Source organism: Oncorhynchus tshawytscha, linkage group LG08 (assembly GCF_018296145.1).
Source record: "Oncorhynchus tshawytscha isolate Ot180627B linkage group LG08, Otsh_v2.0, whole genome shotgun sequence".
In the NCBI taxonomy this organism is placed as follows: domain Eukaryota; kingdom Metazoa; phylum Chordata; class Actinopteri; order Salmoniformes; family Salmonidae; genus Oncorhynchus; species Oncorhynchus tshawytscha.
In genome coordinates, this window is record NC_056436.1 from 69,787,280 (window position 1) to 69,813,204 (window position 25,925).

The 25,925-nt window shown below is 43.4% G+C and overlaps 1 protein-coding gene across 1 annotated transcript in view; it reads right to left on the minus strand.

The window, feature by feature from the left end:
- Positions 1 to 25,925, minus strand: part of LOC112257031 (AF4/FMR2 family member 2) — a 336,258-nt gene that overhangs the window by 138,351 nt on the left and 171,982 nt on the right. Inside the window, exons 6-8 of the mRNA XM_042326311.1 lie at positions 12,751 to 12,837; positions 9,189 to 9,225; positions 8,907 to 8,961 (exon numbers count right to left, since the gene is read on the minus strand). Of these exons, the coding sequence (XP_042182245.1) occupies positions 8,907 to 8,961; positions 9,189 to 9,225; positions 12,751 to 12,837 (179 nt within the window). The remainder of the gene's footprint in view (positions 1 to 8,906; positions 8,962 to 9,188; positions 9,226 to 12,750; positions 12,838 to 25,925) is intronic.

Below are 25,925 nucleotides of genomic sequence, written 5' to 3' on the forward strand. Positions count from 1 at the left end.
TCCCCTCTCCTCGCCTATCCTCTCTCCAAATTTATCTGAGCAAACCAGAAACCTTTCGATACATATATTCAAACAATACTTATAAACCATTTAAATACAATACATAATACTATGGTAGATGAAGAATCAATCTATGTTTTAAGACTGTTAGAGAATTTACAGTTGAAGTCGGAAGTTTACATACACCTTACATTTAAACTCAGTTTTTCACAATTCCTGACATTTAATCCAAGTAAAAATTCCCTGTTTTAGGTAAATTAGGATCACCACTTTATTTTATGAATGTGAAATGCCAAAATAATAGTAGAGAGAATAATTATTTTCTAACTTGGGTCAAATGCCTTCCACAAGCTTCCCACAATAAGTTGGGTGAATTTTGGCCAATTCGTCCTGACAGAGCTGGTGTAACTGAGTCAGGTTTGTAGGACTAATTGCTCGCAAAACACTCTTTTTGAGTTCTGCCCACAAATTTTCTAGTGGATTAAGGTCATGGCTTTGTGATGGCCACTCCAATACCTTGACTTTGTTGTCCTTAGGCCATTTTGCCACAACTTTGGAAGTACGCTTGGGGTCAATGTCCATTTGGAAGACCCATTTGCGACCAAGGTTTAACTTCCTGACTGATGTCTTGAGATGTTGCTTCAATATATCCATATAATTTTCAATCCTCAGGATGCCATCTATTTTGTGAAGTGCACCAGTCCATCCTGCAGCAAAGCACCCCCACAACATGATGCTGCCACCCCCGTGCTTGACGTTTGAGAAGGTGTTCTTCAGCTTGCAAGCCTCCCCCTTTTTCCTCTGAACATAACAATGGTCATTATGCCCAAACAGTTCTGTTTATGTTTCATCAGACCAGAAGACATTTCTCCAAAAAGTATGACCTTTGTCCCCATGTGCAGTTGCAAACCGTAGTCTGGCCTTTTTATGGAGATTTGGAGCAGTGGCTTCTTCCTTGCTGAGAGGCCTTTCATGTTATGTCGATATAGGACTTGTTTTAATGTGGATGTAGATACTTTTGTACCTGTTTCCTCCAGAATCTTCCCAAGGTCCTTTGCTGCTGTTCTGGGAGACAGAATGCGCCCTACCTGAGCGGTATGATGGCTGCGTGGTCCCATGGTGTTCATACTTGCGTACTATTGTTTGTACAGATGAACGTGGTACTTTCAGGCATTTGGAAATTACTCCCAAGGATGAACCAGAACTGTGGAGGAGTACAATTCTTGGTCTTGGCTGATTTCTTTTCATTTTCCCAGGATGTCAACCAAAGAGGGACTGGCTTTGAAGATAGGCCTTGAAATACATCCACAGGTACACCTCCAATTGACTCAAATGTCAGTTAGCCTATCAGAAGCTAAAGCCATGACATAATTTTCTGGAAAATTTCAAGCTGTTTAACTTTTTATAGCTGCAGGGGCAGTATTGAGTAGCTTGGATGAAAAGGTGCCCATTGTAAACGGCCAGCTCCTCAGTTCCACTTCCTGTTTTTTTTCTGGGGGTGGCAGATTTTCAACCAAGCTCTCATTGAAATTACAGCGAGATATGGATAAGTTTTCACTTCCTACGCCTTCCACTAGATGTCAATAGTCAATAGAACTTTGTCTTATGACTCTAATGTGAAGGGGGGTCTAATGACACAGGAAATAGTCACCACTGCCACGAGTTGACCATGCATTCCCTATACGCGTTCACAGGGGAAGCACCTGCGTTCCACCGGTCATCTGAAGTAATTCTAATTCTCCAGTTGGAACGTTATTCAAGATATATGTAAACAACATTCTAAAGATTGATTCAGTACATCGTTTGACATGTTTCTACTGACTGTTACGGAACTTTTGGACATTTCGTCACGTTATAGTGGACGCGCTTTGTGACTTTGGAATTGTTTACCAAACGCGCTAACCAAAGTAGCTAATTGGACATAAATAACGGACATTTTCGAACAAATCAAGCATTTATTGTGGACCTGGGATTCCTAGGACTGCATTCTGATGAAGTTCATCAAAGGTAAGGAAACATTTAGGTAAGGAAACATGTATTGTCTGGGTTCTGTTGACTCCAACATGGCGGCTAATTTGGCTTCTGTTCTGAGCGCCGTCTCAGATTATTGCATGTGTTGCTTTTTCCGTAAACTTTTTTTGAAATCTGACACATCTGTTGAAACGATGTGGCTATGCAAAATCACTTGATGTTTTTGGAACTAGTGAATCTAATAAGCCAATGTAAACTCAGATTTTTTAAATATAAATATGAACTTTATCAAACAAAACATGCATGTATTGTGTAACATGAAGTCCTATGAATGCAATCTGATGAGGATAATTCAAGGTTAGTGATTAATTTTATCTTTATTTCTGCTTATTGTGAATGCTATATTTCGCTGGAAAATGGCTGTGCTTATTGTGGTTTGGTGGAGACCTAACATAATCGTTTGTAGTGCTTTCGCTGAAAAGCCTATTTGAAATCGGACACTTTGGTGGGATTAACAACAAGATTACCTTTAAAATGATATAAGACCCATGTATGTTTTAGGAATTGTAATTATGAGATTTCTGTGGTTTGAATTTGGCGCCCTCTATTTTCACTGGTAGTAGTCATAGTGACCCCGGTATTGGGATTGCAACCATAACAAGTTTAAAGGCACAGTCAATTTAGTGTATCTAAACTTCTGAGCCACTGGAATTGTGATACAATAAATTATAAGTGAAGTAATCTGTCTGTAAAAACAATTGATGGAAAAAATTACTTGTGTCATGCACAAAGTAGATGTCCAAACCGACTTGCCAAAACTATAGTTTGTTAACAAGAAATTTGTGGAGTGGTTGAAAAACTAGTTTTAATGACTCCAACCTAAGTGTATGTAAACTTCCAACTTCAACTGTATCTGGTCAATATGTTAGTGTATTATATCTGTTTGTAACAGTGTGTTATATGTGAAAATGTGTTCGTATTATAAATTGTATTCTCTATTCTCTCCCCTCCCCTCTTCTCTCTCCTCCTCCTCCCCTCCCCTATTCTCTCTCCTCCCCTTTCCTCCCATATCCTCTATACTCCCCCTCCCCTCCCTATTATCCCCCTTCTCCCCTATCCTCTCTCTTCCCCCTCCCCTCCCCTATCCTCTCTCCTCTCCTCACCTTTCCTATCCTATCCTCCCTCCACCCACCCATCCTCTCTCCTCCCCTCTCTTATCCTCTCTCCTCCCCTTTCCTCTCCTATCCTCCCCCACCCACCCATCCTCTCTCCTCCCCTCCCCCTATCCTCTCTCCTCCCCTTTCCTCTCTCCTCCCCTCCCCTATCCTCTCTCTTCGCCTTTCCTCTCCTATCCTCTCCCCGCCCCCATCCTCCCCCACCCATCCTCTCTCCTCCCCTCTCCTCTCATATCTTCTCCCCCTCCCCTATCCTCTCTCCTCCCCTGTCCTCTCCTATCCTCTCCTCCCCTTTCCTTTCCTCTCCTATCCTCTCTTCTCCCTCCTCCTCTCCTATCCTCTCTCCTCCCCTGTACTCTCCTATCCTCTCTCCTCCCCTTTCCTTTCCTCTCCTATCCTCTCTCCTCCCTCCTCCTCTCCTATCCTCTCTCCTCCCCTCCCCCTATCCTCACCCCATCCATCCTCTCTCCTCCCCTCCCCTCCCCTATCCTCTCTCCTTCCCTTTCCTCTCCTATCCTCTCTCCTCCCCTCTCCTCTCTCCTCACCCTTCTCCTCCTATCCTCTCTCCTCCCCCACCCATCCTCTCGCCTCCCCTCTCCTCTCCTCTCCTATCCTCTCTCCTCTCCCTCCCCTCCCCTATCCTCTGCCGTCCCCTATCCTCTCTCCTCCCCTCCCCTCTCCTTTCCTTTCCTCTCCTATGCTCTCTCTCCTTCCCCCTCCTCTCTTATCTTCTCTCCTCCCCTTCTATCCTCTCCACCCTCCCTCTTTTATTCTCCTCTTCTCCCCTCCTCTCCGCCCTCCTCTCCTCTGCCTTCCTCTCCTCTCCTCTGCCGTCATTCCAACAGCTTCCTGCCAAGCCTGCCTCTATCTGGGCCCCCCACACACACACACACACACACACACACACACACACACACACACACACACACACACACACACACACACACACACACACACACACACACACATGCAGGGCCCCAGACCTGGAAACATGGATTATTTAGATTGGCCCTGAGCCATCTCCCAGGCTGATTCTGAGAGCATGAGAGAGAGAGAGAGAGAGAGAGAGAGAGAGAAGGAGAGCGAGAGAGAGAGAGAGAGAGAGAGAGAGCTGACTGGGGTGCCACATCAAGAGGCTGTGTTAACTCATGTGACGGACGCCTTTCCCCCGTCTCCTCTGACTGCCTGAGCGCCTCCACTCTGTTCTCTACATTTATCTCAAGAAATGTAGGAAACATCTGAATACTGCTTTTTTCAAACTCCCCTGTCTTTTTTCAAACTCCCCTGTCACATATAACTAGCAATCTAGCTATTATTAAAGACACTTGAATATATAAAGTTGGTGTTCATGAATTCACTGCAAATCTGTATCTTTGGAACACATACAGTACAGCCTATAGCTCAACTTACTGTACAGGTCCTCCTCAATACCTGATTCAATGCCATTCTAACAGCATATTCATAGCAATTGGATGTGATGCTAACATGTAACCTTAGTGTGGATGAATAATCTGTTGAGGCTACAACAAACATTATCCTTCTAATAGAATTACTGCCGAAAAGCTTAAAAAGAAAAATAGTGATTGTTTTACAAAGGCCCTTTGGTACAACTGCGATTTGGGAGGAGGTCTGTGTGTGTGAGTGGTGGTAAGAGGTGGTCAGAAGGGGGTGGTCTGTATATTTTATCATTTAATTTAAGATACCATCAACCCCACAGGCCTTTTTAGGTTGGAGGGTTTGTATTTTGTCCCGTAGTTCATTCAACGTAATTGGAGAATCCAATGGGTTCTGGTAGTCTTTAAGAGTTGATTCTAAGATTTGTATTTGATCATGTATATGTTTTTGCTGTTTGTTCTTTGTTAAAGAGCCAAAAAGAATGGAGAAGTGGTTTATCCATACATCTCCGTTTTGGATAGATAACTCTTCGTGTTGTTGTTTGTTTAGAGTTTTCCAATTTCCCAGAAGTGGTTCGATTCTATGGATTCTTCAATTACATTGAGCTGATTTCTGACATGCTGTTCCATCCTTTTCGTAGTGTATTTCTGTATTGTTTTAGTGATTTACCATAGTGAAGGAGTTTGCTCAAGTTTTCTGGGTCTCTATGTTTTTGGTTAGATAGGTTTCTCGATTTATTTCTTAGGTTTTCTTCATCAAACCATTTGTCATTGTTGTTCATTTTCTTAGGTTGTCTGCTTGACATTTTTAGATTTGATCGGGAAGCTGAGGTCAAATATACTTTCTGTGAACACTCTAAGAGACTCAGTGATGAAGTAGTCTACAGTACTACTGCCAAGAGTTGAGCTATAGGTGTACCTACCATAGGAGTCCCCTCAAAGCCTAACATTGATTATGTACATACCCAGCATCCGACAGAGCTGCAGGAGTTATGACCCCTTTTTGTTGGTTAAGTTGTCATAAATGTGTCAATGGGGGCATATAGAGGAGAGAATGCTGTCACCTCCAGGTAGGTGGTTGTATTGGCATGACGTAACAATTGCCAAATCTTACTTTGGAGATTACGTGATACATTTACAATATTTAAATTGAAAATCTCTCTTTCTGTCTCTCTCTCTCTCTCTGCCACTCTCTGCCACTCTCTCTCTCTCTCTCGCTCTGCCACTCTCTGCCACTCTCTCTCTCTCTCTCGCTCTGCCACTCTCTCTCTCTCTCTCTCGCTCTGCCACTCTCTGCCACTCTCTCTCTCGCTCTGCCACTCTCTCTCTCGCTCTGCCACTCTCTGCCACTCTCTCTCTCTCTCTCTCTCGCTCTGCCACTCTCTGCCACTCCCTCTCTCGCTCTGCCACTCTCTGCCACTCTCTCTCTCGCTCTGCCACTCTCTGCCACTCCCTCTCTCGCTCTGCCACTCTCTGCCACTCTCTCTCTCTCTGCCACTCTCTGCCACTCCCTCTCTCGCTCTGCCACTCTCTCTCTCTCTCTCGCTCTGCCACTCTCTCTCTCTCTCTCTCGCTCTGCCACTCTCTGCCACTCTCTCTCTCTCGCTCTGCCACTCTCTCTCTCTCTCTCTCTCTCTCGCTCTGCCACTCTCTGCCACTCCCTCTCTCGCTCTGCCACTCTCTGCCACTCTCTCTCTCTCTCTCTCGCTCTGCCACTCTCTGCCACTCTCTCTCTCTCTCTCGCTCTGCCACTCTCTGCCACTCTCTCTCTCTCGCTCTGCCACTCTCTCTCTCTCGCTCTGCCACTCTCTACCACTCTCTGCCACTCTCTCTCTCTCTCTCTCGCTCTGCCACTCTCTGCCACTCTCTCTCTCGCTCTGCTCTCTCTCTCTCTCTCGCTCTACCACCCTCTGCCACGCTCTCTCTCTCTCGCTCTGCCACTCTCTCTCTCTCTCGCTCTGCCACTCTCTGCCACTCCCTCTCTCGCTCTGCCACTCTCTGCCCTCTCTCTCTCTCTCTCTCGCTCTGCCACTCTCTGCCACTCTCTCTCTCTCTCTCGCTCTGCCACTCTCTGCCACTCTCTCTCTCTCGCTCTGCCACTCTCTCTCTCTCGCTCTGCCACTCTCTACCACTCTCTGCCACTCTCTCTCTCTCTCTCGCTCTGCCACTCTCTGCCACTCTCTCTCTCTCGCTCTGCCTCTCTCTCTCTCTCTCGCTCTACCACCCTCTGCCACGCTCTCTCTCTCGCTCTGCCACTCTGCCACTCTCTCTCTCTCTCGCTCTGCCACTCTCTGCCACTCTCTCTCTCCGCTCTGCCACTCTCTCTCTCTCTCTCTCTCTCTCGCTCTGCCACTCTCTACCACTCTCTGCCACTCTCTCTCTCGCTCTCTCTCTCTCTCTGTCTCTCGCTCTGCCACTCTCTCTCTCTCTCTCTCTCTCTGCCACTCTCTACCACTCTCTGCCACTCTCTCTCTCTCTCTCTCGCTCTGCCACTCTCTCTCTCTCGCTCTGCCACTTTCTGCCACTCTCTGCCACTCCACCAGACATGACTTATGATAGGAGATGAATTCCACTTACATGACTTTATTTAGGTCTGCAGAGCCATGCGATATAAATACTGTGGAACACAGAGCCATCCCCAGGAGCCATTCACATGGAAGCAAGGGGGCTTGTTGCTTTACTCCCACAGGGTTTGGGACTTACAAGAACTTAGTTCAGCATGCAGGGACATTGTTTAGGAAGCGTACTGAATAAAGTGTTGGTTAAGTATGTTGAGCTCATTGCATACTTTGTGTCCTGGCTCCTCTATGAGCATGAGAACACTGTCACATGATTGTGATGTGAGGATGATGACTTCATGACTACAATGCTACCGTAACCACACTGACAGCCATGAAACTGACATTTAAAAATGATCAATGATGCCAAAGCTGATCTCATCATAGGCTAGACATAAACAATTAAGACATGAGATCACTCACACAACAGAGGACAAAACAGAAAAATATTCGTATAAAACTGTAGTTTCTCACAATAAAATGACAGCTGTTAAGATTTTTTTTTTTAAAGAATACCAGCTCTATATAACATTAAAACGAATCGTTTTGAACTGATGGGAACTCCAGGTCCAGTTCAATAAGGTCTTTGAAGGAGTTGTGGATCTCATCAAGAAGATAGACAGCCTCATGATTTCGGGTGATGGTCAGGATGAACTACTCGTTCCATGGATCACTGCACTAGGTCACTGCACTAGGTCACTGCACTAGGTTAGACGAGGTCTAAATGAGCCCCTAAGTTACTGTATATTCTCTTTATCCTAAAATGTTTACTTTATCCAGATGACGTCCTTTTAAAATTCTAAGTGGTTCCATTAGTCATGATCTCACTTATTTCATTGTAGAGTATCTCTGCATTCCTACTCGTTTAGTCTCATATGAACACACACAGGGACAAGAGGTAAGCACTGACAGTATAGCTGGGATATATGTTTAAACAGAGCAATAACGGCTCTGAGCACCGTAACACAACACAGACATAGAACTACTACTGTGGTAAGTGTGTTTTAATATAAAAGCTAATGCTGCTACTAACTTGTGCTTAGTCGGCATTTCCTGTGAAAGTAGCAGGAGAAGAAAGAGACACTGGTTGACCTCAAGTGGATGCATTTAGCTCTGCAAGACAAGGCTGGTATTGACACAAACACCCTTGCCTTAGGCTCCCTCTAAACATTTGGCCTGGTTAAATCATTGAAGACTTCTCCAACAAGAGCTGTGTCATTGAGCACCACAAAAGCAGAATCTTGTGTTGAATTGGGAAAAAAGGACCTAGTGCGCAACATTGGAAAGTTCTATCGTTCTCTAGTATTCAAATAATTTTCCAAAAATATTTTATGTGCATTATCCTTAATTTGTGTACTTTGTTTATTATATCATTCCAGTTTGAAGTCTGGTTATTTCATTATGTTACTCAGGAGAGACAGAATAAATGAAATGTAAAGCACAACCCTATAACCCTTTGTAAGCCGTGCCACTTCCAACCACTACTGCCAGCCCTTCACTTGGTCTGTGTATGACACTAAACAGAGTGTAGCCCAGGTCTTGCATGACTGGGGTAGACAGGCAGTGTTGTCAGTGCTGTGCTGTTGAGGAGTGCAGGGGAGTAAGGGGGGTGCAGCCTAGGCCAGGGAGGGGCTAACAGAGAGAGAGAATGCCAGCTGCTCTGTTTGTTTGTGAAGAAGGCTCCTCTTAGCCGGGAATTCTGCAGGCTTCTCTCACAGGGACTTGTTTTGCAAGGGAACAAAGCTGAAACCATGGCGGCATGTCTCCCCTGAGGCTTCTTCAAAACAATTCATCAAATGAATACTCACGACTTCTGTGGCACAGACTTGGTTGCAGGCTTGTTAACGGGAACATTGCACCGCTCTGCAAAATAATTTCCATTTAATTGTCAGAGTGTTGTTTTTCATTAAACCCTGACCAAGAGTGAGCTTATTATAAATGTAGCTTATTCTGCCATATGTCACACATCGTAACGTTTCTTCCTAAATGGACAGCACTCCAGTTGTTACATTGTATAATGTCCTTCTATTAACATCATTTCAGGCTGATTTAATCAGAGTGTGGGTAGGAAGAATTTAAAGAAGACTTACTTAGTCCAGCGCATCCTGAGGGTATGTGTTGTGACTCCTGAGCAGAGAGAGAGAGAAATAGAGAGATAGAGAGAGAGAGCGAGAGAGAGGTGGAGTGAGGTGGAGAGAGAGAGAGAGAGAGAAAGAGAGGGAGAGATAGTGAGAAACAGAGAGGGAGACAGAGAGAGAGATAGAGAGAGAGAGCGAGAGAGAGGTGGAGAGAGGTAGAGCGAGTGAGAAAGAGAGAGAGAGCGAGAGAAAGAAAACAAGTGTGCATGACATACATTAGCACACAGTGAGGTGATACAGGAGAACAAATGGGAGGGAAATAGCTCAACTGATGGACTTAATTGATTTTACACTAATACAATTAGACAGAGCACACAAATCCTGTTTCAGAGTACGGTGAGTGGGCTAGAGTAGGCAGCAAAATGTCTTAGTTAAAAGATGGCACCATTAAATCAGGATTTATAGACACAGGCTTATTATTAGGAATGTCAGCCAGGTCAAGCTATGAGCTTCAGACCTATTAAGACAGAAAGAAAATGGCTTTAGCTGCAAAATGAAGCATCCGAGGATTGGAGGCTAGGGAATGACCGCAGAGAGAAGAGGAGGAGAGGATGTGAAGGCTAGGACAGACACAGATGCTGGGAGCTAGCGGAGGCGAGGGGGAATGGGATGAAGGACAATGGATTATAACGGGGCTAAATCACACTGTATTACAATGCGGCTAAAGTGAGCTGACAGGAGTTTCTTCATAAAAAGTCCATCCGGCAGGTGTATGCAGCCAGCCAAATGAAGTCCTATGGGCCCTGGTCAGAAGTAGTGCACTAGGTTGGGAATAGGGTGCCATTTGGGACAAATGCTCTCTCTCTCTCTGGTGCCATGGGTGTCTCACTGGTCCTTTACTGTGACAGAGTCTGACAGGCTCTCACTAGGACAACAGCTTTGGGTCCAATTTAATACAGACCCTTTTACTGGATGAGCTCTCCCTTCTGACTGCCACACAGATCACGTGATTACTGCTTACAAAACAAATACTGCTTAATAGAAGAAGCAGTAGTAGTAGTAGCAGTAGTAGTAGTAGTAGTAGCAGTAGTAGTAGTATTGATAGTAGTAGTAGTAGTAGTAGTAGTAGTGATAGGAGTAGTAGTAGCAGTAGCAATAGTAGTAGTAGCAGGAGCAGTAGTAGTAGTAGTAGTAGTAGTATTGATAGTAGTAGTGATAGGAGTAGTAGTAGCAATATTAGTAGTAATAGTGGTGGTAGTAGTAATAGTAAAACTTTTAAATATTGGTTATCGGTATCAAAAAAATTTGGTAAGGCAAAAAATGTGATATCGGTCATATCGGTGCATCGGTGTATAGTAGTAGGGATAGTAGTAGTAGTATTAGTAGTAGTGATAGTAGTAGCAGTAGTAGTATTTTTGATAGTAGTAGTAGTGATAGCAGTATTAGTAGTATTAGTAGCAGTAGTAGAAGTAGCAGCAGCAGTGGTAGTAGTAGTAGTGGCAGTAGTAGCATTTGTGATAGTAGTAGTAGCGATAGCAGCAGTAGTAGTATTAGTAGTATTAGTAGTGGAAGTAGCAGCAGTAGTAGTAGTAGTGGTAGTAGTAGTATTTGTGAAAGTAGTAGTAGTAGTAGTAGTAGTAGTGTTAGTAGTAGTAGCAGCAGCAGTAGTAGTAGTATTAGAAGTAGTAGTATTAGTAGGGATAGTACTAGTAGCAGAACAAGTAGTAGTAGTAGTAGTAGTAGCATCAGTAGTAGTATTGATAGTAGTAGTAGTAGTATTTGTGATAGTAGAAGTAGTAGTAGTAGTAGTGATAGTAGTAATAGTAGTAATAGTAGTAGTTTTTGTAGTAGTAGTAGTAGTAGAAGTAGTTGGTGTGATAGTAGTAGTAGTAGTAGTGATAGTAGTAGTAGTAGTGATAGCAGTAGAAGTAGTAGCATAAGTAATATTATTAGTAGAAGTAGTAATAGTACTTGTAGAAGTAGTAGTAACAGTAGTGATATTAGTGGTAGTAGTGATAGTAGTAATAGTAGTGATATGAGTTGTAGCAGTGGTAGTAGAAGTAGTTGTATTTGTAGAATAAGCAGTACAAGTAGTAGTATTAGCAGTAGTAGTACTACTAGTAGTAGTTGCAGTAGTATTAGTGGATGAAGCTGTAGTAGTAGTGTTGATAGTAGTAGTAGTGGTAGAGGTAGTAGTAGCAGCAGCAGCAGAAGCAGTAGTACAGGTAATAATAATAGTAGTAGTAGTAGTTATAGTAGTAGTAGCAGCAGCATTAGTAGTAGTAGTGGTAGTAGTAGTAGCAGTAGTAGTAGCAGTAGTAGAAGTAGTGATAGTAGTAGTAGCAGCAGCAGTAGTAGTATTATAAGTAGTATTATTAGTAGTGATAGTACTAGTAGCAGTACAAGTAATAGTAGTATTGATAGTAGTAGTAGTAGAATTTGCGATAGTAGATGTACTAGTAGTAGTATTAGTGGATGAAGCAGTAGTAGTAGTATTGATAGTAGCAGTAGTAGTGGTAGAGGTAGTAGTAGCAGCAGCAGCAGCAGTAGTAGTAGTGATATTAGTAGTAGTAGTAGTGGTAGTAGTGATAGTAGTATTATTATTAGTAATAGTAGCAGCAGTAGTAGTGCTAGCAGAAGTAATTTTATTAGTAGAAGTAGCAGTAGTACTAGTAGAAGTAGTGGTAGCAGTAGTAGTAGTGATAATAGAAATAGTAGTACTAGTAGTAGTGATATTAGTAGTAGTGATAGTAGTAGTAGATATATGAGTAGTAGTAGCAGTGGTAGTGTAAGTATTAGTATTAGTAGAAGAAGCAGTAGTAGTAGTAGTAATAGTAGTAGTAGTTTAAGAAGCAGCAGTAGTAGTATTGATAGTAGTGGTAGTGGTAGGAGTAGTAGTGATAGTAGTTATGGCACTATTAATAGTAGTAGTAGTAGTAGTAGAGAAAGTAGTTATAGCAGCGGTATTAGAATTAGTAGTACTAGTAGTAGTAGTGAAAATAGTAGTAGTAGTAGGTGTAATAGTAGTAATAGTAGTGATAGTAGTAGTAGTAGTAGTAGTCGTAGTGATATTAGTAGTACTGATATTATTATTATTAGCATTAGTATTTGTGATAGTAGTAGTAATGAGAGTAGCGGTATTATTATTATTAGTAGTGATATCAGTAGTAGTAGTAGTAGTAGTAGTGGTATTTGTGATAGTAGTAGTAGTGACAGTACTACTAATACTACTAGCACTACTATCACTACTACTACGACTACTACTACTACTACTACTACTAATATTAGCAGTGATAATAGTAGTAGTATTAATAATACTAGTGATAATAGTAGTGATAGTAGTAGTTGTAGTCGTAGTAGTAGTAGCAACACTAGTGGTGATAGTGATATTATTATCATTAGTAGTAGTATTGGTAGTAGTAATAGTAGTGATGTTGGTAGTAGTAGTAGTAGCAGCAATAGTATTTGTAGTAGTAGTAGTAGTAGTAGCAGCTTTAGCAGTAGAGTTGGCTGTGGTTGGCTGTGGTTGTCAATGAACAGTACAGTGTTGTAGGCTATATGCTTTAGGACTCACCTTGGAGGGAATAGGGAACCGGGTTTGCTCAGCCTTGCCTGGAGTGTGGATGGCAGTCAGGGGAGGAGGCCAGGAGTGGGTCATCTCCTGCAGGGAGAGACATTACTCAAGTCAGCCAGATAACGTATACAGTTGAAGTCAGAAGTTTACATGCACTTAGCTTGGAGTCATTAAAACTTGTTTTTCAACCACTCCACACATTTTTTGTTAACCAACTATAGTTTTGCTTTGTGCATACTTTGTGCATGACACTAGTCAAACAATTGTTTACAGGCAGATTATTTCACTTATCATTCACCGTATCACAATTCCAGTGGGTCAGACGTTTACATACACTAAGTTGACTGTGCCTTAAAACAGCTTGGAAAATTCCAGAAAATAATGTCATGACTTTAGAAGCTTCTGATAGGCTAATTGACATTATTTTAGTTAATTGGAGGTGTACCTGTGGCCTACCTTCAAGGCCTACATTCAAACTCAGTGCCTCTTTGCTTGACATCAAGGGAAAATCAAAGGAAATTAGCCAAGACCTCAGAAAAAAATTGTAGACCTCCACAAGTCTGGTTCATCCTTGAGAGCAATTTCCAAATGCCTGAAAGTACCACGTTCATCTGTGCAAACAATAGTACGCAAGTATAAACACCATTGGACCACGCAGCCGTCATACCGCTCAGGAAGGAGATGCGTTCTGTCTCCTAGAGATGAACATACTTTGGTACGAAAAGTGCAAATCAATCCCAGAACAACAGCAAAGGACCTTGTGAAGATGCTGGAGGAAACAGGTGCAAAAGTATCTATATCCACAGTAAAACAAGTCCTATATCGACATAACCTGAAAGGCCGCTCAGCAAGGAAGAAGCCGCTGCTCCAAAACCGCCATAAAAAAGCCCAACTATGGTTTGCAACTGCACATGGGGACAACGATCGTACTTTCAGGAGAAATGTCCTCTGGTCTGATGAAACAAAAACAGAACTGTTTGGCCATAATGACCATCGTTATGTTTGGAGGAAAAAGAGGGAGGCTTGCAAGCCGAAGAACACCATCCCAAACGTGAAGCACGGGGGTAGCAGCATCATGTTGTGGGGGTGCTTTGCTGCAGGAGGGACTGGTGCACTTCACAAAATAGATGGCATAATGAGGGTGGAAAATTATGTGAATATATTGAAGCAACATCTCAAGACATCAGTCAGGAAGTTAAAGCTTAGTCGCAAATAGGTCTTCCATATGGACAATGACCCCAAGCACACTTCCAAAGTTGTGGCAAAATTGCTTAAGGACAACAAAGTTAAGGTATTGGACTGGCCATCACAAAGCCCTGACCTCAATCCTATAGAAAATTTGCGGGCAGAACAAAAAAAGCATGTGTGAGCAAGGAGACCTACAAACCTGACTCAGTTACACCAGCTCTGTGAGGAGGAATGGGCCAAAATTCACCCAACTTATTGTGGAAAGCTTGTGGAAGGCTACCCGAAACGTTAGACCCAAGTTAAACAATTTAAAGGCAATGTTACCAAATACTAATTGAGTGTATGTAAACTTCTGACCCACTGGGAATGTGATGAAAGAAATAAAAGCTGAAGTAAATCATTCTTTCTACTATTATTCTGACATTTCACATTCTTAAAATAAAGTGGTGATCCTAAGTGACCTAAAACAGGGAATTTTTACTAAGATTAAATGTCAGGAATTGTGAAAAACTGAGTTTAAATGTATTTGGTTAACGTGTATGCATATGAATGAGCATGCACCAGATCACAGCTTGACTCACACTGCACACACACATTAGTTGAGCTTGCTCCTCATTTATCCATTACAGTCAATACTCTCTCTCTCTCGCTCTCTCTCTCTCACACACACAACACTTAAATTATCATTATCAACCCGATTGAGGTCTGTTTCGAACTTCGGACGGTTAATGAAAATAACCCCCTCTGGCTTTATTCACCTGAAGTGTCAGACTGAGCTTGATGCCTAAAAGAGATACTCACATTTCAGAGTAGCACAATGTGGCAATGAAATCTACTGAGCTAGTAGCACAATGTGGCAATGAAATCTAATGATCTAGAGTAGCACAATGTGGCAATGAAATCTAATGATCTAGAGTAGCACAATGTGGCAATGCAATCTAATGATCTAGAATAGACAAAGTGGCAATGAAATCTAATGATCTAGAGTAGCACAATGTGGCAATGAAATCTAATGACCTAGAGTAGCATAATGTGGCAATGAAATCTACTGATCTAGAGTAGCACAATGTGGCAATGAAATCAAATGATCTAGAGTAGCACAATGTGGCAATGAAATCTAATGATCAAGAGTAGCACAAAGTGGCAATGACATCTAATGATCTAGAGTAGCACAATGTGGCAATTACATCTAATGATCTAGAGTAGCACAATGTGGCAATGAAATCTACTGATCTAGAGTAGCACAATGTGGCAATGAAATCTAATGATCTAGAGTAGCACAGTATGGCAATGAAATCTACTGATCTAGAGTAGCACAATGTAGTAATTACATCTAATGATCTAGAGTAGCACAATGTGGCAATTACATCTAATGATCTAGAGTAGCACAATGGGGCAATGAAATCTAATGATCTAGAGTAGCACAATGTGGCAATGAAATCTACAGATCTAGAGTAGCACAATGTGGCAATGAAATCTAATGATCTAGAGTAGCACAATGTGGCAATGAAATCCACTGATCTAGAGTAGCACAATGTGGCAATGAAATCTAATGATCTAGAGTAGCACAATGTGGCAATGAAATCTAATGATCTAGAGTAGCACAATGTGGCAATGAAATCTAATGACCTAGAGTAGCACAATGTGGCAATGAAATCTACTGATCTAGAGTAGCACAATGTGGCAATGAAATCAAATGATCTAGAGTAGCACAATGTGGCAATTACATCTAATGATCTAGAGTAGCACAATGTGGCAATGAAATCTACTGATTTAGAGTAGCACAATGTGGCAATGAAATCTACTGATCTAGAGTAGCACAATGTGGCAATGACATCTAATGATCTAGAGTAGCACAATGTGGCAATGAAATCAAATTATCTAGAGTAGCACAATGTGGCAATGACATCTAATGACTTCCGGCGCCGACAGAGATGGCCGCCTCGCTTCGCGTTCCTAGGAAACTATGCAGTTTTTTGTTTTTTTACGTGTTATTTCTTACATTGGTACCCCAGGTCATCTTAGGTTTCATTACATACAGTCGAGAAGAACTACTGAATATAAGATCAGCGTCAACTCACCATCAGTACGACCAAGAATATGTTTTTCGCGACGGGGATCCTGTGTTCTGCCTTACAAACAGGACAACGGAGTGGATCCCATGCAGCGACCCAAAAAAACGACTCCGAAAAAGAGGGAAACGAGGCGGTCTTCTGGTCAGACTCCGGAGACGGGCACACCGTGCACCACTCCCTAGCATTCTTCTTGCCAATGTCCAGTCTCTTGACAACAAGGTTGATGAAATCCGAGCAAGGGTAGCATTCCAGAGGGACATCAGAGACTGTAACGTTCTTTGCTTCACGGAAACATGGCTCACTGGAGAGACGCTATCCGAGGCGGTGCAGCCAACAGGTTTCTCCACGCATCGCGCCGACAGAAACAAACATCTTTCTGGTAAGAAGAGGGGCGGGGGCGTATGCCTTATGACTAACGTGACATGGTGTGATGAAAGATACATACAGGAACTCAAATCCTTCTGTTCACCTGATTTAGAACTCCTCACAATCAAATGTAGACCGCATTATCTACCAAGATAATTCTCTTCGATTATAATCACAGCCGTATATATCCCCCCCCAAGCAGACACATCGATGGCTCTGAACGAACTTTATTTAAATCTTTGCAAACTGGAAACCATTTATCCGGAGGCTGCATTCATTGTAGCTGGGGATTTTAACAAGGCTAATCTGAAAACAAGACTCCCTAAATTTTATCAGCATATCGATTGCGCAACCAGGGGTGGAAAGACCTTGGATCATTGTTACTCTAACTTCCGCGACGCATATAAGGCCCTGCCCCGCCCCCTTTCGGAAAAGCTGACCACGACTCCATTTTGTTGATCCCTGCCTACAGACAGAAACTAAAACAAGAGGCTCCCACGCTGAGGTCTGTCCAACGCTGGTCCGACCAAGCTGACTCCACACTCCAAGACTGCTTCCATCACGTGGACTGGGATATGTTTCGTATTGCGTCAGATAACAATATTGACGAATACGCTGATTCGGTGTGCGAGTTCATTAGAACGTGCGTTGAAGATGTCGTTCCCATAGCAACGATTAAAACATTCCCTAACCAGAAACCGTGGATTGATGGCAGCATTCACGTGAAACTGAAAGCGCGAACCACTGCTTTTAATCAGGGCAAGGTGTCTGGCAACATGACTGAATACAAACAGTCCAGCTATTCCCTCCGCAAGGCTATCAAACAAGCTAAGCGTCAGTACAGAGACAAAGTAGAATCTCAATTCAACGGCTCAGACACAAGAGGCATGTGGCAGGGTCTACAGTCAATCACGGACTACAGGAAGAAATCCAGCCCAGTCACGGACCAGGATGTCTTGCTCCCAGGCAGACTAAATGACTTTTTTGCCCGCTTTGAGGACAATACAGTGCCACTGACACGGCCTGCAACGAAAACATGCGGCCTCTCCTTCACTGCAGCCGAGGTGAGTAAGACATTTAAACGTGTTAACCTTCGCAAGGGTGCAGGCCCAGACGGCATCCCCAGCCGCGCCCTCAGAGCATGCGCAGACCAGCTGGCCGGTGTGTTTACGGACATATTCAATCAATCCCTATACCAGTCTGCTGTTCCCACATGCTTCAAGAGGGCCACCATTGTTCCTGTTCCCAAGAAAGCTAAGGTAACTGAGCTAAACGACTACCGCCCAGTAGCACTCACTTCCGTCATCATGAAGTGCTTTGAGAGACTAGTCAAGGACCATATCACATCCACCCTACCTGACACCCTAGACCCACTCCAATTTGCTTACCGCCCAAATAGGTCCACAGACGATGCAATCTCAACCACACTGCACACTGCCCTAACCCATCTGGACAAGAGGAATACCTATGTGAGAATGCTGTTCATTGACTACAGCTCGACATTCAACACCATAGTACCCTCCAAGCTCGTCATCAAGCTCGCGACCCTGGGTCTCGACCCCGCCCTGTGCAACTGGGTACTGGACTTCCTGACGGGCCGCCCCCAGGTGGTGAGGGTAGGCAACAACATCTCCTCCCCGCTGATCCTCAACACTGGGGCCCCACAAGGGTGCGTTCGGAGCCCTCTCCTGTACTCCCTGTTCACCCACGACTGCGTGGCCACGCACGCCTCCAACTCAATCATTAAGTTTGCGGACGACACAACAGTGGTAGGCTTGATTACCAACAACGACGAGACGGCCTACAGGGAGGAGGTGAGGGCCCTCGGAGTGTGGTGTCAGGAAAATAACCTCACACTCAACGTCAACAAAACTAAGGAGATGATTGTGGACTTCAGGAAACAGCAGAGGGAACACCCCCCTATCCAAATCGATGGAACAGTAGTGGAGAGGGTAGCAAGTTTTAAGTTCCTCGGCATACACATCACAGACAAACTGAATTGGTCCACTCACACAGACAGCATTGTGAAGAAGGCGCAGCAACGCCTCTTCAACCTCAGGAGGCTGAAGAAATTCGGCTTGTCACCAAAAGCACTCACAAACTTCTACAGATGCACAATCGAGAGCATCCTGGCGGGCTGTATCACCGCCTGGTACGGCAACTGCTCCACCCTCAACCGTAAGGCTCTCCAGAGGTTAGTGAGGTCTGCACAACGCATCACCGGGGGCAAACTACCTGCCCTCCAGGACACCTACACCACCCGATGTTACAGGAAGGCCATAAAGATCATCAAGGACATCAACCACCCGAGCCAATGCCTGTTCACCCCGCTATCATCCAGAAGGCGAGGTCAGTACAGGTGCATCAAAGCTGGGACCGAGAGACTGAAAAACAGCTTCTATCTCAAGGCCATCAGACTGTTAAACAGCCACCACTAACATTGAGTGGCTGCTGCCAACACACTGACACTGACTCAACTCCAGCCAAACCTGTTAAGCTTCCCCCCTACTTTTTCGGAAATTCTGTTAAAAATCGCGCAACATTTTGGCGTCCTGCTACTCAGGCCAGGAATATAGTATATGCATATGATTAGTATGTGTGGATAGAAAACACTCAGACGTTTCCAAAACTGTTTAAATCACGGCTGTGACTATAACAGAACGTCTGTTTCATCGAAAAGCGCAGGAAAATCTGATCACTGGAGATGGAAAAAAATATCCATGCGCCACTCCCAGGAATTGTTAAAGGTGAACCGTAATATATGAGGCCGAGCTTGCAGTACCTACAGCTTCCACAGGATGTATAGAGTCTCCTCATTTGAATCTGAATTGATTCTTGGTAGATCCGACCAAAGGGAACCGATTCCCTCCGACCACCGACCCGAGGCATTGTCTTTGTGTTTTTCCGGACATTTTTCCACACGGCCAGCTATCGAATTTACATCGCCTCCTGATGATTTTTATAGCTTATTAACGTGTAGTTATACCTAAAGTTGCATTAGAAAGGTATTTCGAAGTGTTTTGTGAAAGTTTATCGTCGAATTTTTAACTTTTAAAAATGACGTTACGTTATGAAACGCTATTTTTTTTCCGTTTATCACACAGTCTTCATAGATCGATATCTAGGCTATATATGGACCGATTTAATCCAAAAAAAGACCCAGTATTGATTATGGGACATCAAGGTGTGCAAAGAAAGAAGATGGTCAAAGGTAATTAATGTTTTATATTTTATTGTGCGGTTTGTGTAGCGCCGACTATGCTAATTCTTTTGTTTACAACGGGTCTTTTGGGGTGTTGCATGCTATCAGATAATAGCTTCTCATGCTTTCGCCGAAAAGCATTTTAAAAATCTGACACGGTGGCTAGATTCACAATGACTGTAGCTTTATTTCAATACAAAGCATGTGTATTTTAATGAACGTTTGCGTTTTAACTATACTATTAGCGTGTAGCGTAGCGCATTTGCATTTCCAGAGCTCTAGGTGGGACATCTGCGTCTCAAGTAAGCTCAAGAGGTTAATAATGGGAATTGATGTAAATATATCACTAGCCACTTTAAACAATGCTACCTTATATAATGTTACTTACACAACATTATTCATCTCATATGCATACGTATATACTGTACTCTATATCATCGACTGTATCCTTATGTAATACATGTATCACTAGCCACTTTAACTATGCCACTTTGTTTACATACTCATCTCATATGTATATACTGTACTCGATACCATCTACTGTATGTTGCCTATGCTGCTCTGTACCATCACTCATTCATATATCCTTATGTACATATTCTTTATCCCCTTACACTGTGTATAAGACAGTAGTTTTGGAATTGTTAGTTAGATTACTTGTTGGTTATTACTGCATTGTCGGAACTAGAAGCACAAGCATTTCGCTACACTCGCATTAACATCTGCTAACCATGTGTATGTGACAAATAAAATTTGATTTGATTTTGATTTGATTTAATGATCTAGAGTAGCACAATGTGGCAATGAAATCAAATTATCTAGAGTAGCACAATGTGGCAATTACATCTAATGATCTAGAGTAGCACAATGTGGCAATGAAATCTAATTACCTAGAGTAGCACAATGTGGCAATGAAATCTAATTACCTAGAGTAGCAAATTAAAACCATGTACTTGGATATCCCCATGCAGATCCAAACAACGTAAATGACTGGTTCTCACTGTGTGGCTGAACGTGTTTGTCAGAGTAGAAGTTATCAACTTTGTAGCTCAGTCGCGCTTGTCGCAAGAGGGTAGTGGGTTTGATTCCTGGGACCACCAAACGTAAATGTCTGCACACATGACAATTGTAAGTCGTTTGGATAAAAGTGTCTGTTAAATGGCGTATATATAATATACATGATCAAACCAACTATCAATGTCTAGAAGTCAACAACATTCTTGACTTATGATATTACAATCTTACATACTTTGGTATTCCACTAAATTCCTTTTAACCTTATTTCCTCCCCAAGAACACCAATATTATTGCCTTCTGGGAAACACACACAAGCCATTCATTTGTGTGAGATGCAGTGAGGCAGCAGGTAGCTGGCTGTACCCTCGCAAGGCTTTGAGTTGCAAATTAAATGTATTAAAAGCAGCCGAGCATGGCTCCCAAACCAAACAGGGCTATCCAAACACAGTGAAACAAGGATAACCAACTGTTTAGTCTTGCACCCCTGTGACGGCAGGACAGACCAATGGTTAAAACCTGTGTGTTTAAATAAATACACACTGGAATAATATTCTAAACTGACCATCTCCTGAAACTCTTCGGTCTAGGGATGAATTGTTTAGATTATTTCTTGAAACCTCTGAGGGATATTCAATCACACTAAGAGTCTGGGTTATCGTCCTGTGGTGTTATAAAGTATGTGCTGTATCCGACAGTATAGTATGAACAATTGTCTCTCATGTAATAGGGTTTCACAGATCAACTGCTCCTATCGATGCACTTAGACAGACACGTTACAGGATTACGATGTACTGTTGAACTGTCAGCCTCAGAGATGAAGATGCATATGGACATCATCTGTTATCTATCCATCACAAGTCTTCTCTCTCTCTCTCTCTCTCTCTCTCTCTACCTCTCTCTCTCTCTCTACCTCTCTCTCTCTACCTCTCTCTCTCTCTACCTCTCTCTCTCTCTCTACCTCTCTCTCTCTCTACCTCTCTCTCTCTACCTCTCTCTCTCTCTACCTCTCTCTCTCTCTACCTCTCTCTCTACCTCTCTCTCTACGTCTCCCTGGGCTGGCAAGAGGATAACGAGCGTAGAGCAGAGCCAGGAAGGGCAGAAGTGGAGAGATAGATGAGGTACCGGGCCTGTGATATGCCACCTCGGAGGTTAGTGGATTCGGTTATTTCAGCCACACCCATTACTGACAGGTGTATTAAATCGAGCACACTGCCATGCAATCTCCATAGCAACATTAGCAGTAGAATGGCCCGTAGTGAAGAGCCCAGTGACTTTCAGCGTGGCACCTTCATATGATGCCACCTTTCCAACAAGTCAGTTCGTCAAATTTCTGCCCTGCTAGTGCTACCCAGGTCAACAATAAGTGCTGTTATTGAGAAGTGGAAATGTCTAGGAACAACAACAGCTCAGCCGTGAAGTAGTAGACCACACACGCTCACAGAACGGGACTGCCGAGTGCTGAAGCATGTAGCGTGTGAAAATCGACTGTCGTTGTTGCAATACTCACTACCGAGTTACAAACAGCCTCTGGAAAAAACGTCAGCACAAGAACACGACAGCATACAATGACATTCTAAACGATTCTGTGCTTCCAACTTTGTGGCAACAGTTTGGGGAAGGCCCTTTCATTTTTCAGCATGACAGTGCCCCTGTGCACAAAGTGAGGTCCATACAGAAATGGATTGTTGAGACCGGTATGGGAGAACTTGACTGGCCTGCACAGTGTCCTGACCTCAACCTTATCGACTGCGAGCCAGGCCTAATTGCCCAATGTCAGTGCCTGACCTCACTAATGCTCTTGTGGCTGAATGGAAGCAAGTCCCCGCAGCAATGTTTGGCTCCACCCCCCTCCAAGTGTTGCTCATCTTCCCCATTATCCTCTGGGCACTTATACCTGTGTTCTCTGTTTGTCTGTGGCCAGTTCATCAAGTCAACCAGCATTTTGTCTCAGCTCCTGCTTTTCCCCAGTCTCTCTTTTCTCACTCTCCTGGTTTTGACCCTTGCCTGTCCTGACTCTGAGCCCGCCTGCCTGACCACTCTGCCTGCTCCTGACCCTAAGTCTGCCTGCCGTCCTGTGCCTTTACCCCACTACTCTGGATTATCGACCTCTGCCTGTCTTGATCTGTCGTTTGCCTGCCTGTTGCTGTAATAAACATTGTTACTTCAACACAGTCTGCATTTGGTTCTTACTTGAAACGCGATAAGTGGAAAGCCTTCCCAGAAGAGTGGAGGCTATTATAGCAGCAAAGGGGGGGAACAAATCCATGCCCATGATTTCAGGATGAGATGTTCGACGAGCAGGTATCCACATCCATATTTTAAATGTTTGCCACATTTCTTTCAACAAAAGTATTTGCTGGAAAATCATTAATATTAAATGATTACCATCACTGTAAAAAAATATATAATAAGCTCAGCAAAAAAATAAACCTTTTCAGGACTCTGTCTTTCAAAGATAATTCGTAAAAATCCATATAACTTCACAGATCTTCATTGTAAAGGGTTTAAACACTTTTTCCCATACTTGTTCAATGAACCATAAACAATTAATGAACATGCATCTGTGGAATGGTCGTCAAGACACTAACAGCTTACAGATGGTAGACAATTAAGGTCACAGTTATGAAAACTTAGGACACTAAAGAGTCCTTTCTACTGACTCTGAAAAACACCAAAAGAAAGATGCCCAGGGTCCCTGCTCATCTGCATGAACGTGCCTTAAGGATGCCGCAAGGACGCATGAGGACTGCAGATGTGGCCAGGGAAATAAATGCTAGTGCATTTATTGCTACAGGGAGATAGGACGGATAGCTGATCGTCCTCGCAGTGGCAGACCACGTGTAACAACACCTGCACAGGATCGGTACATCCAAGCATCACACCTGCGGGACAGGTACAGGATGGCAACAACAACTGCCCGAGTTACACTAGGAATGCACAATCCCTCCATCAGTGCTCAGACTGTCTGCAATAGGCTGAGAGAGGCTGGACTGAGGGCTTGTTGGCCTGTTGTAAGGCAGGTCCTCACCAGACATCACCGGCAACTACGTCGTCTATGGGCACAAACCCACTGTCGCTGGACCAGACAGGACTGGCAAAAAGTGCTCTTCACTGACGAGTTGTGGTTTTGTCTCACCAGGGGTGATAGTCAAATGCACTTTTATCATCAAAGGAATGAGCATTACACCAAGGCCTGTACTCTGGAGCAGGTTCGATTTGGAGGTGGAGGGTCTGGGGCCGTGTGTCACAGCATCATCAGACTGAGCTTGTTGTCATTGCAGACAATCTCAACGCTTTGCCTTACAGGGAAGACATTCTCCTCCCTCATATTGTACCCTTCCTGCAGGCTCATCCTGACATGACCCTCCAGCATGACAATGCCACCAGCCATACTGCTCGTTCTGTGCGTGGGTTCCTGCAAAACAGGAATGTCAGTGCTCTGCCATGGCCAGCGAAGAGCCCAGATCTCAATCCCATTGAGCACGTCTGGGACCTGTTAGATCTGAGGGTGAGGGTGAGGGCCATTCCCCCCAGATATGCCCCCCCAGAAATGGTGCAAGAGTGGGGTAACATCTCACAGCAAGAACTGGCAAATCTGGTGCAGTCCATGAGGAGGAGATGCCCTGCAGTACTTAATGCAGCTGGTGGCCACACCAGATACTGACTGTTACCTTTCATTTTGAACCCACCCCCTTTGTTCAGGTACACATTATTCCATTTCTGTTAGTCACATGTCTGTGGAACTTGTTCAGTTTGTGTCTCAGTTGTTGAATCTTGTTATGTTCATACAAATATTTACACATGTTAAGTTTTCTGAAAATAAACGCAGTTGACAGTGAGAGGACATTTCTTTTTTTGCTGAGTTTACTTCAAATGAAATCAAAATAGATGTAAATTGTATTTGTCAAATGCTTTGTAAACCACAGGTGTAAACTAACAGTGAAATTATTACTGATGTGTCCTTCCCAAGTTTCCAACAATAATCGAGCAAAAATCTAGAGGAGGGTAGCTCTCCAGGAACAGGGTTGGAGAGCCCTGGTTCAGGCTATCTCTGACAGATGAGGGGGGAAACTATAATTGGATATTGATGTCTTCAGTTGATATTAGAGTGTACTGTACACTACAAGCCATAAAATAATCTGATCTATAGACAGTGGTCACAGTAAAGGACCCAGGCTGTCACAACAACAGTTTGGCTGAGAGGAGAGAGAGAGAGAGAGAGAGAGAGAGAGAGAGAGAGAGAGAGAGAGAGAGAGAGAGAGAGAGAGAGAGCGAGCAAAGGCGGGCAGCAGCCGATTCATAGTGGCAGACTATGTCACTCAGGGAGAAGTACCAGTCATTCAAGCTGGGCCTGTTGTGTGTGTGTGTGTGGCCGTGGTGCTAGCAGGACATGCTCTCTAAATAGAACATCTACAGGAGACAAGAATGGCCATCTCGTGAGCTGGTTAATGAATACATCTATCCCTCGGCTGTGACTTTGGCTGTTGATCTATTTTAACACTCATACATAGGGTTAGACGATATGGACAAAATATAATATATAAGTGATTTTAATAGGCTTAGGTTGTCCAATTTGTTTAACTTTTCATTTACTTAGCACTGTATAAAAGTACCTTTACAGACGATGTTGTAAAAATCCATAACGGTATGTGGGTCAATACCAGTATACCGGTATTCACAATATATATCGCCCAGCCCTACTCATACATGGAAGAACAGATCTGGAGCCATTCTATTGAAAACAATGGTAACCCAGTACATTGAGTTGTCCCTGTTACTATGTGTCGTGTCTTTACTATCATTAAATTGAAGACTTATAGTTTTTATCAAAGATTCTCTGTAATTAGTATTACGCGATCAACTGATTAATCATGTAACTGTAATTAACTAGGAAGTCAGGGGAACCAAGGAAAAATATTCAGATTACAAAGTTATCATTTCCTAAAATAACTTTTCAGATATTTTATCTGATCAATTAGTCTTCGAATTATTTACTTTACCTCACGTTAGTCTCATTCCAAACGTCGTAAATTGTTGCTTATTGTCACGCCCTGGTCTTAGTATTTTGTGTTTTCTATATTTATTTGGTCAGGCCAGGGTGTGACATGGGTTTATTTTGTGTTGTGTTTATGTATGGGGGTTTTTCGTAGGTTTTGGGATTGTGGCTTAGTGGGGTGTTCTAGCAAAGTCTATGGTTGCCTGAGGCGGTTCTCAATCAGAGGCAGGTGATTCTCGTTGTCTCTGATTGGGAACCATATTTAGGCAGCCATATTCTTTGAGTGTTTCGTGGGTGATTGTTCCTGTCTCTGTGTTAGTTTGCACCAGTT